This window comes from Asterias rubens, chromosome 9 (genome assembly GCF_902459465.1).
Source record: "Asterias rubens chromosome 9, eAstRub1.3, whole genome shotgun sequence".
Classification (NCBI taxonomy): Eukaryota; Metazoa; Echinodermata; class Asteroidea; order Forcipulatida; family Asteriidae; genus Asterias; species Asterias rubens.
The window spans coordinates 10,645,378-10,662,331 of NC_047070.1; the positions used below are offsets into that span (position 1 = coordinate 10,645,378).

Consider the following 16,954-nt stretch of genomic DNA (forward strand, 5'->3'; position numbering starts at 1 on the left):
TAAATACTTTGGACAGGTGTACAGCCGTAGGGTAGGCCTATTGAAATAGTTATCAAGTGTCGCCGATGTCAGGGTATGTATGCGGCCTGGCAACGATCCGACGCACACCAAAAATACTGCAATGAAAGAGACCTTTTACTCAAAATAACTATCAGCCTAAAACCCTACTTGGTAACGAGAAATAGGGAGAGGTTGAAAGTATCAAACTTTGTGAGAAACAGCTCCTTCTGTAGTTGCGATAACGTAACCCTCCTCCCGACGGCCGCCAGGAGGAGGGTTACGTTACCGCAACTACCTCTGAAGTGACGTAGTTTTCGAGAAAGAAGTAATTTTCCACGAATTTGATTTCGAGACCTCAAGTTTATAATTTCTCGAAATCAAGCATATGAAAGCACACAACTTCGTTTGACAATTTGTTTCTTCTTTTATAGTTATCTCGCAACTCCGACGACCAATCAAACTAAAATTTTCACAGAATTGTTTTTTTTGCATAATGTTGCACCAAGTGGGAAGACTGGATTTTGACAATATTACCAATAGTGTCCAGCGTCTTTTTTATGGTCTATGCACAGGTAGGAAGAAAAAACCCCGATAATAATTGTATCTGTTCACCGATGTTAAAACCCAAACTAATAAATTATAAGGCTCAGCACAAGGCCTCCATCCATGGTCATAACTTAGCCATCATCCACCATGGATGTGGAACTCCATAAAAAAATCAGACCATACGAAAGTACCCATTAAGATGGGTACTTTCGTATGGTCTGATTTGTTCTCAGTCGAATGGGGGCGCTACATACATTTATAGGACTATTCTATTGATTAATAGGTGAATATTTTATGTCAACTGATCTTAGCTAATTTATATGTACTTATACAGCACAAGCTTATGCAAAGCAGCAATTTAAAAACTAATTTTATTCTTCATAAACATTAAATAAGTGTTGCCAAATGAGAAATTTAACTTCATAGTGTGTAAAAAAGTGTTTGTGGAAGTATTGAATTCCTATGTTAACATGAAAGAATCCAGTTAGCAGGAGACGCCGCCATCTTGTTTTAAAGTCCAATAATTGCATGCATTGCGAAGGTCAACAATATTTTAGGCGAATTTGCTCGAGTTGCAAGCTCAATCTCCACCGCAATTTGATTGAGGATAGCGTATTCTACAGAGTCTACTTGATGTAAGTTGTCAGCTTTAATGTTAAATTTCGTTGAAATTTCGTCACACAAACAACCTCACAGCTGCTGCACAAAGTACAACGAACGGATTGTTCGGGATAAAAACCAAAAAATAAATTGTTATTATCACCGATGCAAACTTAACTTAACTCTAAGTATTAATGTTTGTGGGTCAACGTCATCAGTTAACATTAAATTCAATATTCAATCATTGTTTGTTGTTCGTATTTATGTTGTTATTTCCTGAACGAAAGAAATTTTGATTTGTTTGAGACTTGAAAATTGATTCTTGAATTGAATTGACAGACATGACAGCAAACTGTTGTGTTTAGTTACGTTATTTTTCTCTCTTTTTTTTTCTGGATGTATAATGCGGTAACCCTTCTTCTCAGGTAAGAAAAAAATTCAGTGGTTTTGGAGTTAATTAACGCGGATAAATTGGTGGCGACGTCCGGAAGATTATCCATGTCAAAATCCAATAGTGGTCAGTCAAAAAATCTTGAAGAGGTGCGTCGAGGTACGTCATGTTCCGTCGATGTCCATTTCGGAAAAGTTTCCGTATGGCGCCACCACTTTTTCATTTGATATGAAATAATATAGTATCTAATTTACCTCATTGAGATATCCTTTTCGGTAAAAATGAGTGAAAAAGTGGTGGCGCCATATGGAAAGTTATCCTCCATTTCAACATGTATTTGGGCAATTCCATGGTCAGTCGCATTACACTTTTCAGTGTCATTTCTCGATCTTGGTGCTAGAAGTTCTATGTGAAATATTCTTTCCACTAAGTGTATAAACTGATTTGTACTTGCACCCAAGGATTTGATTTGATAATATTAGAAATGTTGTGGGCTTTGTGCTCTTGGATGTTATAACGTTGTAAAAAGCGGTCAGTCGCATTACACAACAAGAACATGGTAAAAAACACACTATTCACAATTCAAAAATGTCCTCTATCAAAAAGCTTGCGAAAGTGTCACTATAGGTAACACACAACTGTTAAATATGAGTATCCAACAGGATACTTATAAATGGTCAGCAGCTTGAACTTTTACTTTTATTAGGTAGGCTATACTTGGCAAAACCATGGTTAGTCGCATTACGGTCAGTTGCATTACAGTTTTCCAGACAATGTAGCCACGCCTACATGGAGCCAAAACTGAGTTCTTATATGGCAAAATTGGGTTCATTCCTTGTCAACAACTAAAAATAAATTGGTTTCATATGTTAGCTATAACTTCTAAGTGGAAAGAAAGTTGTAACAAAAACTTGATTTTTTTGTGTCATGTCCATGTTTACTTGGAATTGCCCATTTTGTTGATTTGGTGGAGAATCAAATAATGAAGCCACCTACCCCTCCCCGCCTTCGTATGATGTTGGTATTTGCAGACATTCCAACCTTTCAATGCCACAATCTGTGAGGTCTCTCTTACGAAAAAACTCATCCTTTTGATATTTGCTTGATTTAATGTGATCGCTTATTTTGCAGTAAAACAGGCATCCGCTGTCGCTCATCTTTCGAGCGCAATCAACAAATTTGCGCAATGATTTTGTACGCAATTTATAACTTGCCCTATGCAGTATAGGCAGTTCCAAGTGGTATCTAGCAATTTGAAGATTGCGCACCATCGTGTACACACGTGCGCGCTGTGCTTTGAATTGTGGTTATTTGGCCCCCTCTGTTTTCTGTGCGTTTTAATAGCTAGTGCGCTTGGAACCGCTCGTCTCGAAAATCAAGCGGTACAACCTCGAACACCTCAACTCATGCATGCACTTGCCAAACCTCGAAACTCGCTCTCGTAGGTATAAGGTTGAATTATTTGGTATTCACTGCGCCTGCGTCGTTTACAAAAGATTTTCTGTGCATCAGTTTTGTCCATCCGTGGTGCGTCGTTTTCCGCGATTGGTAAGTCAAAAAATCATTCAGAGGACCGTCCAAATCTGCAACAAGTGTGTCAATTTTTTGACTCAGGGTGGGTCTTTGGACACGCAAATCCGACTCACATATGGACAGTGGTGCACCCTCCCTGGGGGTCCTGTCTTACAATTAATAGGTGTAGGGGCCTATAATGTAGAAGTCAATAATAATATATCCCCTGAAGTCTGAACTGAATTGAATGTCAAATTTTGGTCAGATAACTTTCCGTATGACGCCACCACTTTTTCACTCATTTTTACAAAAAGGGATATCTCAATTGAGGTAAACTAGATACTATATTTCATATCGAATGAAAAAGTGGTGGCGCCATATGCAGCTTTTTCCATGCTGGACTCCCTCCCCTTCTTAAATTTTGGCCATCCATATGCCTCTATTCTCCAGGATTGCAGTACAGTAGGTGAAATCATATCTCAAATAGAAGAAACATATTTTTTTTATTGCAATGCTTTCGTCACTTAACCTTAACCTCGAAAATATGTTTTTAGCTCATTGTGGTGTAATTTTATGAAACATTTTTCACAAAAAACATTGTCGGCGCCATGATATGATGTTGACGTGCAAGCGAGACGAGTAGTCTCTGGGTCAAATGCAGTATTCCTTGCTCAGAGTGCCACCACGGCATTTGAGGTCTCGAAATTAAGCATCTAATAAAAGCACACAACTTTGTGTCACAAGTGGGTGTTTTTTTATTTTGTTATTATCTCGCAACTTCGACAACCAAATGAGCTCAAATTGTCACAGGTTTGTTATTTTGTGCATAATGTTGAGATACACCAAGCGAGAAGACTGGTCTTTGACAATTACCAATAGTATCCACTGCCTTATTATTTTATGGCTAAATGTTACTTCCCCAATAATATGATACCCCCATACACTACAGTAAAAACAATAAACTTTTTGAAAAAACAACAATTGGGCAACAACGAAAGACCCTTGAAACATGGTTGGCATCAAGCATGTCAAGTAAACAGTTCAAGTAATGACAGCCATATCTTGTTTGAATTAAATAAATAAAACAATATTTTAAAAATTTAACAAAACGTCATGAGAAAACCATGCCTACATGAAGAATGCTAAAGATTGCACAGTAGTTGAAGGGGTTTTAAAACCAAGATAAACACCACATAGAAATTATTCAGAGGACCTTGATTCAATTCAGTGTGCTTCAGCCAGAATGTCCCTACAAATCCTGGGGAAAACCCTGAACACAAAATGAAAAAGTTTTTACAAAAAGTGCTGATTCTTTTCCAAAAGTAAATGGGTAATTTCCCAAATAACAGAGTACTTAGTTGGGACACTTGGGAAATCCCCCTTATGAGAAATATCAAGGCACACTCGACCCCAAGAGTTTCATCCGTACTAGAGTGTGGTGTTTCCATTAGGTTGATTGAAAATTACTGGGATCAAGGTTGAAACTGTAGGCTTGTCCACCTCCCTCGAAAAATTGTTGACGGAAACGAGAAAAAAAAAGAGAGAAAAAATGCATTGTTTTGAGAGTGGTATTCATGAGCTTGTCTTGGAGATCAATTTCATAGGCCTACATCATGTTTCTTATAATATGCACATTGGGAAGGGAGTGAAACTTTGAAGTTTTGTCTTCTTGGTTAGAGTTTGCTTTCAGTAAACTGAGATGAGAGCACAATTTGTGCATCCCCTAACCATAACCCTGTCCCTAACACTGGTGTGTAGTTCTCGAGGGGTTGTTGGAACATACATTCATAAATACCTAAGACAGTTTATCCATTCTGATTGGTCGAGAGGGCATCACGAGGGGTTATTTGAACGGATGATATAACACCAGTAAAAAGTGTTATAACATGGGCGTGACACGCGAGCTTGCACCATCACACACACCGCTTAGGCCCCCGAATTATTATTATTATTACTATTTATTTGACCTCAACAAATACAAGTACATCAAAAAGTACAGCAAAAGTTAAACGAAAAGCAACGAACCATCAAAATAATAACAAATACAATAAATAAACCAGCAAAAAGCACACAATAAATATAAGACAGTTTCTTCATTACTATTGGTCGAGAGCAACGGCTGGAACAGATGTGCCACATCACGCGATACGCGCGACGCGCACATGATCTCCTTATAAGGAGTTGTTAACCCGAGGGTCTTGCCATTTCATAGCTGGAGGGGTGTTTTGTTGAAAGAAATCATTGAAGAATTATAATTTTTGCATTTATTTTACCTTTTGACCAAGAAGTGGTGATGTTTTTTGACAGGAAAGGTATTTATGAATGGGAATCAAGTGTGTTGAATCGATTTTCAACTAGTGGTTAAAACCCGCCGAGGCCTGGTTCTTGATAATTTACCTCGACTTTGTCTCGGTAAAACTATCAAGTCCAGGCCTCGTTGGGTTTAAACCACTAGTTGAAAACCTCTACACCACACATTGATTCCCTTATTGTAAAACTACCTCCAGATTTGATCATAGGGTTGTTGCAGGGTAGGTACCGGTATGTCAGGTATAGCATTCAATAACAATTTATTTATTTCCTTTTTATAGATTCCTGACAGCAAGGGGGTGATTTGATATTTAAAGATTCATCTTGGTTGAGGAAAAAAAAAGAGAGAAAAAGGCAGCTCCACTTTCTTTGCGTTTTGTTTGTGGCAACAATCCTCGGGAAAAGAATATTTTTGAACTATGGTCAGCAGTATATACATCTGAGACCCATGTGAAAGCTGTAGGAGGTGGAAGACGTTTGAGTGTTCATCATGAGCAGTAACGAACAGGACGAAGAAGTCCCAAGGAAGGCGCCCTCTGTTAGAAGTAGGAGCATTGATGACAGGTGGGTTGACCAAGCAAAGGAAATGTATTCATCCATTCCTTTGTCATGACCAAAGGTTCTTAGGGTTTACACTTGTCTCCCAATTTCAATTGTATTCAAAATGAAGTTTCTCTAGTCCCTTAAACCCGAGAACTGAAAACTAACGACCATTGTTTTGGGCACCAGTTTTCTGTACCAAAGGTTGCATGCAATATCATGACAAACAGTTACATAATCACACACATTTCGCTCCTTAAGCCCCTTTCTGGGTAATGATGTGTCGTTAATCGATCGTTGGGACCTTGGTCATCATGATGATTTTTGGAGGAGGTCACGATCCTGGTAGTTTATAACGTGGGTCTGTCGCAATTTCATCACAAGGCTTCATTTCACACAACTCAAATTACGATAATATTACACCAGTGCGATTTTGTTGGAAACGACCATCATTTAGGGATCTTGTGAGACACAGGCTTTTGTGTAATGATTGTACAAAGTTGTGTACTAGAACTTTTAAAATGGTGTATGTGTTTACATTGAGTTTTTGTGTCCATTGACAAATTTAAACAGCAAAGAGGATTATTTAATGGGGGGGGGGGGGAAGTTCATTAATAAGTAATTACTCCACTGCCAATACAACCCCAGAATGCCATGAAAGCAATACAAATCTGTAATCCTGTTTGAGAAGGTAGTGTTGTGGTTCACATGGTAAACATATGCTAAGACTCTGGTTGGTTGGTCATGACAGGCAAGAATGTAATTATCATTAGGCTCGGGCATCGTCTTTAGTGAAATTCCATCCATAGGTTAATTCTTAGAGCATCTGTTAATGCAAGGTTGGTTGATGTTGGGGATTATGAAGACAAAGAAGACCTAATTAGCTCTTTATGAGGGTGTCTTCTGATGATGGCGGTTTATTATGTAACAGTAATGAGTCCTGAACTTGTTTTGATAACAAAATATGGGAGAACAAAGGTCTTGGCAGGGGGGGGGGGGTTGGTGGGTTGGGTAATGACTGTTGACAAAGAGCATTGGCAATTGAAAGGGAAAACGATTTGAGCATGTAGTGCTGGACCAAGAAATTTTGTGTTAAGAGAAGTTTATTAGACCATAAATCCTGAATTGGGGTTGAGACAAAGACATTGACTATATCGGAGTTTGAACCTTGACTTCGGGTTAAATGTACCAGTGCTCTACCAACTGAGCTATCTAGCCCTTTGTTGGCGGTCTCCTGGTTTTGTAAATTTGTTAATTTCTTTGTTCAGGGGTGCCGGTCAGAAGCCATAATGTACAACCATTACTTGCTGGGAAGGCAAATTTTTTATTTTATATCTCAAATTATAAACCACAAGGGAAATTTACAAACCCTACGACAAGTAGGTCCATGTTACATGTACATGTAAATAGTCTTTTGTTTCAAATGGACTTTGCAGATAATAGCTTTGCACACTTGACATGAGATTGTGAGTGTAGGTTCAAATCCTGCTCATGACACTTTTGTGACATAATTTCTTCACATCACCCAGGAATAAATGGGTAGATATAGGAGGGTAGAGATTGTTGATGTGAATGATTAGCAACCTGTGTGCCCATTTGGCTGCCTGTGTTTTCTCAGCACCTTAATAATTACATCAAAATAAAAAAGCCTAGTTGAAATGAAAACTCTGCTAAATTCAGCGCTAGGATTGTTTTGCATTGTAAAGTACACTGACACTAGCCTTGGTACTGGGCACTTACTCAATCTATAAAGACTGCGGGCATACTAAAAATGATGTCAAGGCCGTGCCAAGAACCCTGCTGTTGCAGCACAGTGCACAGTGTTTGAGTTGACTGCTAAATGCACAAAATGCAAAAGTTTTTACCAATCGTTGCACTTTATATTTATTACAGCCTGAGTCAATTTAAAGCCATTGGACCCTTTCGGTAAACAGTATTGTCCAAGGCCCACACTTCGTGTATCACAACTTATATATATATCAAATAACAAACCTGTGAAAATTTAGGCTTAATTGGTCATCGGAGTCGGGAGAAAATAACGGGAAAACCCACCCTTGTATCCGCACGTTTCGCCGTGTCATGACATGTGTTTAAAAATAAATCTGTAATTCTCGCTATCGAGAATTGATATTGTTTTACTGTTTTCTCAAAAAGTAAAGCATTTCATGGAATAATATTTCAAGAAAAGTCTTTCACCACTACCTTCTGTAAACCCTGTAAGTTATTTGTAAATCTGTGAACTTTTTTTTTCCTGTACCGAAAGGGTCCAATGGCTTTAATCTGTTACTACAAAATTGTTTGGGGATAGGAATATAAAAAACCTTTGAGCATTGTGTTTCATTCTGCGTCCAACCCCATTTCATACCATGCCCAACTCAATTGTTTGGACATCGGAATATTAAAAACTTTTGAATATTGTACTTCATTATGTGTCCAACCTATTTCATTCTGCGCCCGTTTGTATTTCATTCTGCGCCCTACCCTATTTCATTCTTGGCTCAACCCTATTTCATTTTGCACCCAACTCTATTTAATTCTGTGCCCAACTTGACCCTATTTCATTCTGTGCCTAACCAGACTTGATTTCATTATGCACCTAACCCGATTTCAATATTTGCCCAACCCTATATCATTCTGTTCCCAACCCTAGCTCATTCTACACCCAACTCTTTCATTCTGTGTCAACTCATTGATTCAACAGGAAAACTTGCTGGGTTTGCTTTGCCACTGAGGATGACGACCGGACGGCGCGATGGACGCAGCCGTGTCGCTGTCGGGGAACCACAAAGTGGGTCCATCAGATGTGCCTGCAGAGGTGGATTGATGAGAAACAGAGAGGGAATAGCTCTGTCAAGGTGTCTTGTCCCCAATGTAACACAGAGTACATCATCATCTACCCTGAATTAGGTTGGTACCCAAGTTGACCTTTGATCTCCTCGAAAGAGATGTTCATTTCACCTATCCTAGTGATACGGATGAAAAATGGAGCACAAACTCACAAATTTGTCATAGCTGTTCCCCACTTCACTTAGTGGCTTCATCAGACTGGCAACTTATGACAGCTGGTTTTCTCCTCTCTTGTGTTTGGGAATTACAACTTTTTGGTACAAAAGTGACGTCATAATTGGACCAAAAATCGTTGATTCCCGCCAAAATATAACAGTGGCGGAGTTCAAATTTTGCACCATGTAAACATTGGATCTGTTTTCATTGTGGTTGCTGTTGTTGTATAGGCCTAACATTTGTGGTGTTCACCATTTAATCATAAATAGAATCCTTACTCTTATGTTACTTTGCACTTTCTTCAAGATCTAATTTTGTTAAAGCCATTTCGGTAAACAGTATTGTCCAAGTCCCACACTTCGTGTATTACACTTTATATATTAAATAACAATCCTGTGAAAATTTTGGCTCAATCGGCCTTCGTAGTCGGGAGAAAGTAACGGGAAAACCCACTCTTGCTTCTGCGCATTTCGCCATGTCATGTGCTTACTATAAGTCTGTAATCCTCTTTGTCGAGAATTTATGTTGTTTTAATGTTTTCTCAAAAAGTAAAGCATTTCATGGAATAATATTTCAAGAGAAGTCTTTCACCATTACCTTCTGTAAACCCGGTAAATTATTTGTAAATCTGTGAACTTTTTTTGTTTCTGTACCGAGAGTGTATAATGGCTTTAAAGAAGCCTGCTTTATTCCCACAGTTGCTAAAATTTTTGCTCCAATCTGTGGCCATTTTTCTGAAGTTTATCACTGGTATAAAAACGGGTGGTCCAATATTTTACAGTAAAACTGTATTCTTTCTTGAACATTTTTGGTGGTTTTTGTTTCTCACAGGTTCTATTGTCTATATCCTGGATGTCCTTGATAGACTTATATACAAAGTGTGCCCCTTCGCTGCTGGAGGTATCGTTGTGGGTTCTGTCTACTGGTCAGCTGTCACTTACGGGGCAGTGACAGTCATGCAGGTCCTTGGCCACAAAGAGGGGCTGGACGTGATGGAGAGGGCGGATCCCCTCTTCCTCCTCATCGGTCTGCCGACGATCCCTGTCATGCTCATTCTCTCTAAGATGATCCGCTGGGAGGACTACATCCTGAAACTGTGGCGGAAACACTCGCCCAAGCTCCCCTTCTGGAGTTACTTCTTCCCGGAGATCGGTAGCAGCATGCTGCCCCGGGTCCCCACTGAACTCATGCCGATGGCCGACCCAATATCAGCCACCAGAGTCCTGTGTGGGGCTCTGATCTTCCCGACTATCGCCACCATGTGCGGGAAACTCATGTTTGGATCACTGCACTCAAATTTACAGAGGACAATGTTGGTGAGTTGTCTTTTATTTAACAATTCAACAACAAAAGTATATAAATCAAATGGCCAGATTGCGTATGGAAATACCATTAGAAGACATATCGATACAACTAAATAAACAGCTTAGAACTGTATTTCATGATAATATCAGAAACATGAACAGGCCTACACTGTAATAGCTGTTCTTGTCAGCAAGTCGATGGTTTCTTAGTTAAGGTACCTTTATGAGAAAAATACACAGTTGCATTGGAAATTACAAAGGGCACCAAGGCATTGGGCAGGGGCAAGGCGTTAATTGCCTGATAATATCAGAAACATGAACAGGCCTACACTGTAATAGCTGTTCTTGTCAGCAAGTCGATGTTTTCTTAGTTAAAAGGTACCTTTATGAGAAAAATACACAGTTGCATTGGAAATTACAAAGGGCACCAAGGCATTGGGCAGGGGCAAGGCGTTAATTGCCTGATAATATCAGAAACATGAACAGGCCTACACTGTAATAGCTGTTCTTGTCAGCAAGTCAATGTTTTCTTAGTTAAAAGGTACCTTTATGAGAAAAATACACAGTTGCATTGGAAATTACAAAGGGCACCAAGGCACTGGGCAGGGGCAAGGTGTTAATTGCCTGATAATATCAGAAACATGAACAGGCCTACACTGTAATAGCTGTTCTTGTCAGCAAGTCAATGTTTTCTTAGTTAAAAGGTACCTTTATGAGAAAAATACACAGTTGCATTGGAAATTACAAAGGGCACCAAGGCATTGGGCAGGGGCAAGGCGTTCGAAAATGCAAGGTCTGGAAAAAAACGTTGACGTCACCTTGTTCTTCCTGGCATCTTATGAAGTGTATTTCCCTTCTATAAACAAAAATAGAATTTCTTGCCTTCTCAAATATTTGGAGTTGCTTTCCGCTAAATAACTTAAAACATCTGTCAATGACCTATTATCAGAGGCTATAAAATCATCATTTTGATGCTGGTATGTAGCCAGTGTGACCATTAGTTATGGTGGACACAGTAGGAGTGCACTGTTTGGTTTGGGTGTAGACGGACAAATGTACTCAAATCTAATAGTGTCTCCGCCATCTCAAAGTGGCTTTAAAGGCAGTGGACTAACGTCCGTCGATATATCGAAAATACTCAAAAACTCGATATTTTTTTGACATCGAAATCGCCGATGTCACTTTTATAATCATATCGTAATATCGGATTTTCGATATATCGAAAATTTCGATGTTTTGAAAATTTCGATGTTCCTAAATGATGTTGAAAATACCAAAAGAGTGTCCGATTATTTAAAAGAAATCTGTGTTTGAGTATTAGAAAAGCCGTCGTCGTTATGTAGTTTCATCATTTTGAGTTGCCCTATTAATTAAAATACGTTTTACAACCAAGTATGTCTGCTTGTTCTTTGTGTTTTTGCCATCAGCCGCCGGCCCGCCGCAGAAGTTCACGACCCCGCGGCGAGCGCACGGTAAAACCTCAAAAGAAACCGCCGCTGCTGCCCCAGCCTATCGGCTGTTTAAGATGCAACTTCCCATTGTGCATGTGATCAAAATCAATGCGTCCTCATCACAGCATTATTGACTTTGCAAAAATACCCCGCAAAAACTTCCCCGAATCAACAAGACAAAACAAAACAAGGAAGAAAACAATCTTACGTTATACAGTAAAATAATCTTTCTATCAATCCAAGGTATCGTAATGGCATCATTTTGGTCAAATAAAGCCTACACGTTGTGTTGTTTTCGGTAAACAAGCTAACATTTTCGAGGAAGTATATGCTTCGCAGACCACGCTGGTGGCCGCTATTGCGTGCGTACCAGCGAAGACTATGCTGTTGTACGGTTTAAGCGTGCACACCAGCGTGTATGGTTATTGCAATTCGGGGGGAAAACCCGTTTGCCCAAGCATGCGCAGACAAATGCAGTCTTTGGTCAAGGCGGTATCGCGTGATGCACTGCGTTATTTCGACAATAGAGGGCGTTCTAGCATTCAATGTTTCTTGCCTTTATAATAGAATGCAAAGTAAAAAGACCACGAGCCTTTATTGGAGACTATGTGACTGCATGCTGCGTGCGTTGTATATTGTGATCGCTGAGTGGTAGGTCTGTGTTTTGCGGGACTTTCTAGTGATTTTTTTTCGATGATTATCTCAACCATTTTCAACCGTAAAGGTAGTCCGCGCGCCCGTCGGACAACTTGATTGACACTTCTACGTCAATGCATCGGCAACTGACACCTTAATGTCGGAGAGTCACGCAACTCACAAAGGCTCTGTGTCATTTTGAGACGGCCAATCATGGCCAATCACGAATCGAGAATTGTGGTGAGCGTTCACCAATTGGCCAAGCCAGCGGTAGCGGCGATCATACTTTTTTGTAAAACCAGAAATAATCGGGGCGGGACTACGCAATCTGAAATTGTTTGGACTACAAACAAGTTCGGGGGATCAGACAAAAACAGGTTGAAATGTAACCCTATTAAACTGTCAGTCTACGGTATATATATTTCTACCTCCATGAGTATACCAAGTGCTGTTTTTAGGCTTCCATCTTGCGAGCGGGAAAAACTTGATATATCGAGTATACTCGATATTAAATTTTCGATATATCGGTTATGGGAAAAAACCGACATCGACGGACGTTACAGTGGACACTATTGGTAATTACTCAAAATAGTTATAAGCATGAAACCTTTCTTGGTGACGAGTAATGGGGAGAGGTTGATGGTATAAAACATTGTGAGAAACAGCTCCCTCTGAAGTGCCATTGTTTTCGAGAAAGAAGTAATTTTCCACAAATTTGATTTCAAGACCTCAGATTTAGAACTTGAGGTCTCGAAATCAACCATCTAAACGCACACAACTTTGTGTGACAAGGGTGTTTTTTTCTTTCATTATTATCTTGCAACTTTGATGACTGATTGAGCTCAAATTTTCACGGGTTTGTTATTTTATGCATATGTTGAGATACACCAACTGTGAAGGCTAGTTTTTGACAATTACCAAAAGTGTCCACTGCCTTTAAATAGAATGGTTGGCAACAGCAAAGTTTGTGCACAGGATGCAGTCGATAAATAACTTTATACAAGTTGTGGGTCCATGTCAAAGTTAAAATATAACCTGGTACCAGGAAAGTAACAGGAGAAGGGTCATGTTTAAAGACACTGAACACTATCGGTAATTGTCAAAGACCAGTCTTCTCACTTGGTGTATCTCAACATTTGCATAAAATAACAAACCTGTGAAAATTTGAGCTCAATTGGTCGTCGAAGTTGCGAAATAATAATGAAAGGAAAAAACACCTTCTCAGACGAAGTTGTGTGCGTTCAGATGCTTCATTTCGAGACCTCAAGTTCTAAATCTGAGGTCTTGAAATCAAATTCGACGAAAATTACTTCTTTCTCGAAAACTGCTTCACTTCAGAGGGAGCCGTTTCTCACAATGTTTATACTACCAACCTCTCCCTATTACTCGTTACCAAGGAAGGTTTTATGCTAATAAATATTTTGAGTAATTACCAATAGTGTCCACTGCCTGTAAAGGAACATTACAGAATTGGTTTTGCAAACAAAACAGTTGCTGGCAGTGTAAGCACTTTTTGCAATCCACCATATACTTAAACTGACAAATCTGTAGAAGTTTGAGAGTGATCGGCCATCTGAGTCACAAGAAAATGGTGAAAAACCGATAACACATTTTGTATGACATCAATGCAAAAACAAAATGAACAAATTGCTCGCTGAGCGATAAACTCTAAACGGGAAATTTGTTTATTTATTTCTCATCAAATATGGCATTTCAGACACAAATGTCTCAAGGGATGTTTTCTACTATCATAATCATGAGACCGTATTAGTATAAAAAGTAAATCTGTGATTTTCATAATTTTTGTTTCTTACCAATTCTGTAACGTTCCTTTAAGGGAATTCATGTTGTTGTTTGTTAATTGAGCAAACTTCAGCAAAGATTCTAAATTGTTGGGATCAAAGTTTCAAAATAGACCAATCCATTGAGCTCCGCTCCATTTTGTATTGACCAATCACAACCCATTGCGCAACCGAAGGTCCGACAAATAAAAGTCTGACATGCATGCTGCGCATTGCTTGGCTCGCACGGCAGAGTTGTGCAGAAAGGCATTGGAGAGGCTAACGTGTTCTTGCTCACGCATGCGTAGTGGGCGGAGCCTAATGGATCGGTCTATTGCTGAATGAATGCAATAAGGGAAAGTGTGATTTGTTTGATTTATCTCTAAAAACAAAACTGTTGATAGAAAGTTTAATGTACGGTGACCTTTGTACAGTTTATGCACTGTTTTCTTTAAAGCCATTGGACCCTTTCGGTAAACAGAATTGTCCAAGGCCCACACTTCGTGTATCACAACTTCTATATCAAATAACAAACCTGTGAAAATTTAGGCTCAATCGGTCATCGCGGTCGGGAGAAAATAACGATAAAACCCACCCTTGTATCCGCGCGTTTCGCCGTGTCATGACATGTGTTAAAAATAAATCCGTAATTCTCGCTATCGAGAATTGAGTGTTTTACTGTTTTCTCAAAAAGTAAAGCATTTCATGGAATAATATTTCAAGAGAAGGTTTTCACCACTACCTTCTGTAAACCCTGTAAGTTATTTGTAAATCTGTGAACTTTGATTTCTTTTTCTGTACGGAAAGGGTCCAATGGCTTTAAAGTGTGCCCATTTGTTTCAAGTGAATTCTAGATACATGCAAGCCTTCGTTGAGAATCAAAGGTTGAAATGAATTCTGCATGTCAGGCCTGGCGTCCATTGCCCAAGGTCTTGACCTTGTTCCCCCCCCTCAAAAGTTTCCCATTGACTTTAAGATTTTCCAATGGAAGTGCCTTTTGCAAAATTAAAATGTTCTTGCCCTTTCATAGATAAAATTCCAGGCCTGGCATGTGTGTGTACAATTTACCCCCATCTTAATGCGCAGCATGTGACACTCTTGTGTCAATACGCTATGTGTGTGTTCAGTCCATTGGAGCACTTTACTTGAAGTTTGAACTGACATGGACAATTTTAGCTGATGACACAACTCAAAATCAAAATCACGAGCTACCTTTAAAGGTTGTGCTTTGGGGAACTATTTAGAGTTGTACATGTATTTCTGCAAGAGTCAAGAAAAAAGAAAAGAAAAAAAAAATAGCTTCAAATCTGATATCCTTGCATCTCTGTTCCTCATAAACAAATAGCTTGTGCTATTTTATCAGGTTGACAGATTTTTGAAGTGGTTTTGATAAGCACTTGTGCACGTCAGAAATTCTATGTAGGACAACCCAAAGGACCTATTAGTAACAAGAGTGCAGCGTGAAATTTGAGATCGGGCATTAGGAGAGAAACTGTAACGTATTATCGTTAGTGTATTAAGTGCCAGAAGTTGACATTGTTCTGAATTTTCTTTGCTGTTTTTCTTGTAGGGTGGTATAGCTTTTGTTACGATTAAAGGAGCACTCAAGGTGTTCTACAAGCAGCATCAGTACCTGAGACAGGCTCACCGTACCATTAAAGATTTCCCCGAGGAGAACGGGCAGTGAGTATCGGACGGAAAGTCGCTTTTGCAATTCGGTGGAAATCTTAAGATATTTTAGGTTATCTTTTGACTGTGGCAAGCAGGCATTGATTCTTCACAATGACTGCCTTTTTTTGTATCCCTGCTTAATCAATTTAAGTCATTCTTTGGGTGTTTACTTTAAGTCAAAATTAGGTAATTAGGGTGGATACAATTACGCATTTTAAACTTTAAGGTTGAGCATCGTTCACACTACTATAGAAATTGTAAAATTGCATTATCTTTTGATTTGATATTTAGGGACTAGACCTCTGAATATGATTAAAGGAGTATTAACTTCATTCCTGGTTATCTCTCCATAGGGTTCTTGTCTAGTAAAGTGATAAAGCCCACTTTTTTGGAAGTCATTGGCTTCACAACCAGAAAAACTGAAATGGAATGAAATGAAAAAATCCCACCAAAACATCTCGGCGCTCTACCAACAGAGCTACATGTTGTGTATCTAGCCATATGTTGGCAGTCTCCCCTTGTTCAACCCCAAATTATTTGAAATAACTCCAGTCAGTTTCCCATGTGGTTTTATTACTTGACTTAGTATTTAATCGAAATACGAAAATAACTAATGCCAAAAACATTGGAAGCGTTCATGGGAATGTTTTGAAAATGACCGCTTCATGATGGTATAGTTGTATTCTGATCACTGGCCTTGAATCACACGCAGGCCATTGAGACCATGGTCTTTGTTGCCCCTGGTCTTGGCCTTGGTGCCCCTTCAATAGTTTCCCATTGACCTCAAGATTTTCTAATGGATGTGCCCATTGCAAAATGAAAATGGCCTTGCCCTTTCAAAGATGAAATTCCAGGCCTGTATCGGGAAGTTCCAACTCATTGGAAACAGATATGCGAAATGGGATTGTCTGAACGGTTTGTGCAACTTCTGGAAACAAAAGTCAATCAGAAAAACCTAATTTCTGATTGTGTGTTAAAGGCAGTGGATACTATTGGTAATTGTCAAAGGCTACTCTTCACAGTTGGTGTACATGTATCTCAACATAATTGCATAAAATAACAAACCTGTGAAAGTTTGAGCTCAATTGGTCGTCAAAGTTGGGAGATAATAATGAAAAAAAAAAAAACCCTTGTCACACGAAGTTGTGTGCTTTCAGATGCTTGATTTCGAGACCTCAAGTTCTAAATCTTAGGTCTCGAAAATCAATT

General features: G+C 39.2%; 1 protein-coding gene across 1 annotated transcript; it reads left to right on the plus strand.

Annotated features, from left to right (window-relative positions):
- Positions 1 to 1,049: 1,049 nt before the first annotated feature.
- LOC117294618 (E3 ubiquitin-protein ligase MARCH5-like) lies at positions 1,050 to 16,787 on the plus strand. The gene is made up of 5 exons (XM_033777113.1): positions 1,050 to 1,181; positions 5,641 to 5,923; positions 8,601 to 8,806; positions 9,734 to 10,218; positions 15,645 to 16,787. The coding sequence occupies exons 2-5, from the start codon at positions 5,850 to 5,852 to the stop codon at positions 15,759 to 15,761; spliced, it is 882 nt and encodes a 293-aa protein (XP_033633004.1). The 5' UTR covers positions 1,050 to 1,181; positions 5,641 to 5,849; the 3' UTR covers positions 15,762 to 16,787.
- Positions 16,788 to 16,954: the final 167 nt, after the last annotated feature.

Coding starts and splice junctions, on each gene's coding strand:
- LOC117294618 (XM_033777113.1), top strand. CDS start 5,850: ATGAGCAGTAACGAACAGGACGAAGAAGTCCCAAGGAAGGCGCCCTCT. Junction 8,807..9,733: donor CATCATCTACCCTGAATTAG/GTTGGTACCCAA, acceptor TGTTTCTCACAG/GTTCTATTGTCTATATCCTG. Junction 10,219..15,644: donor ATTTACAGAGGACAATGTTG/GTGAGTTGTCTT, acceptor TTTTTCTTGTAG/GGTGGTATAGCTTTTGTTAC.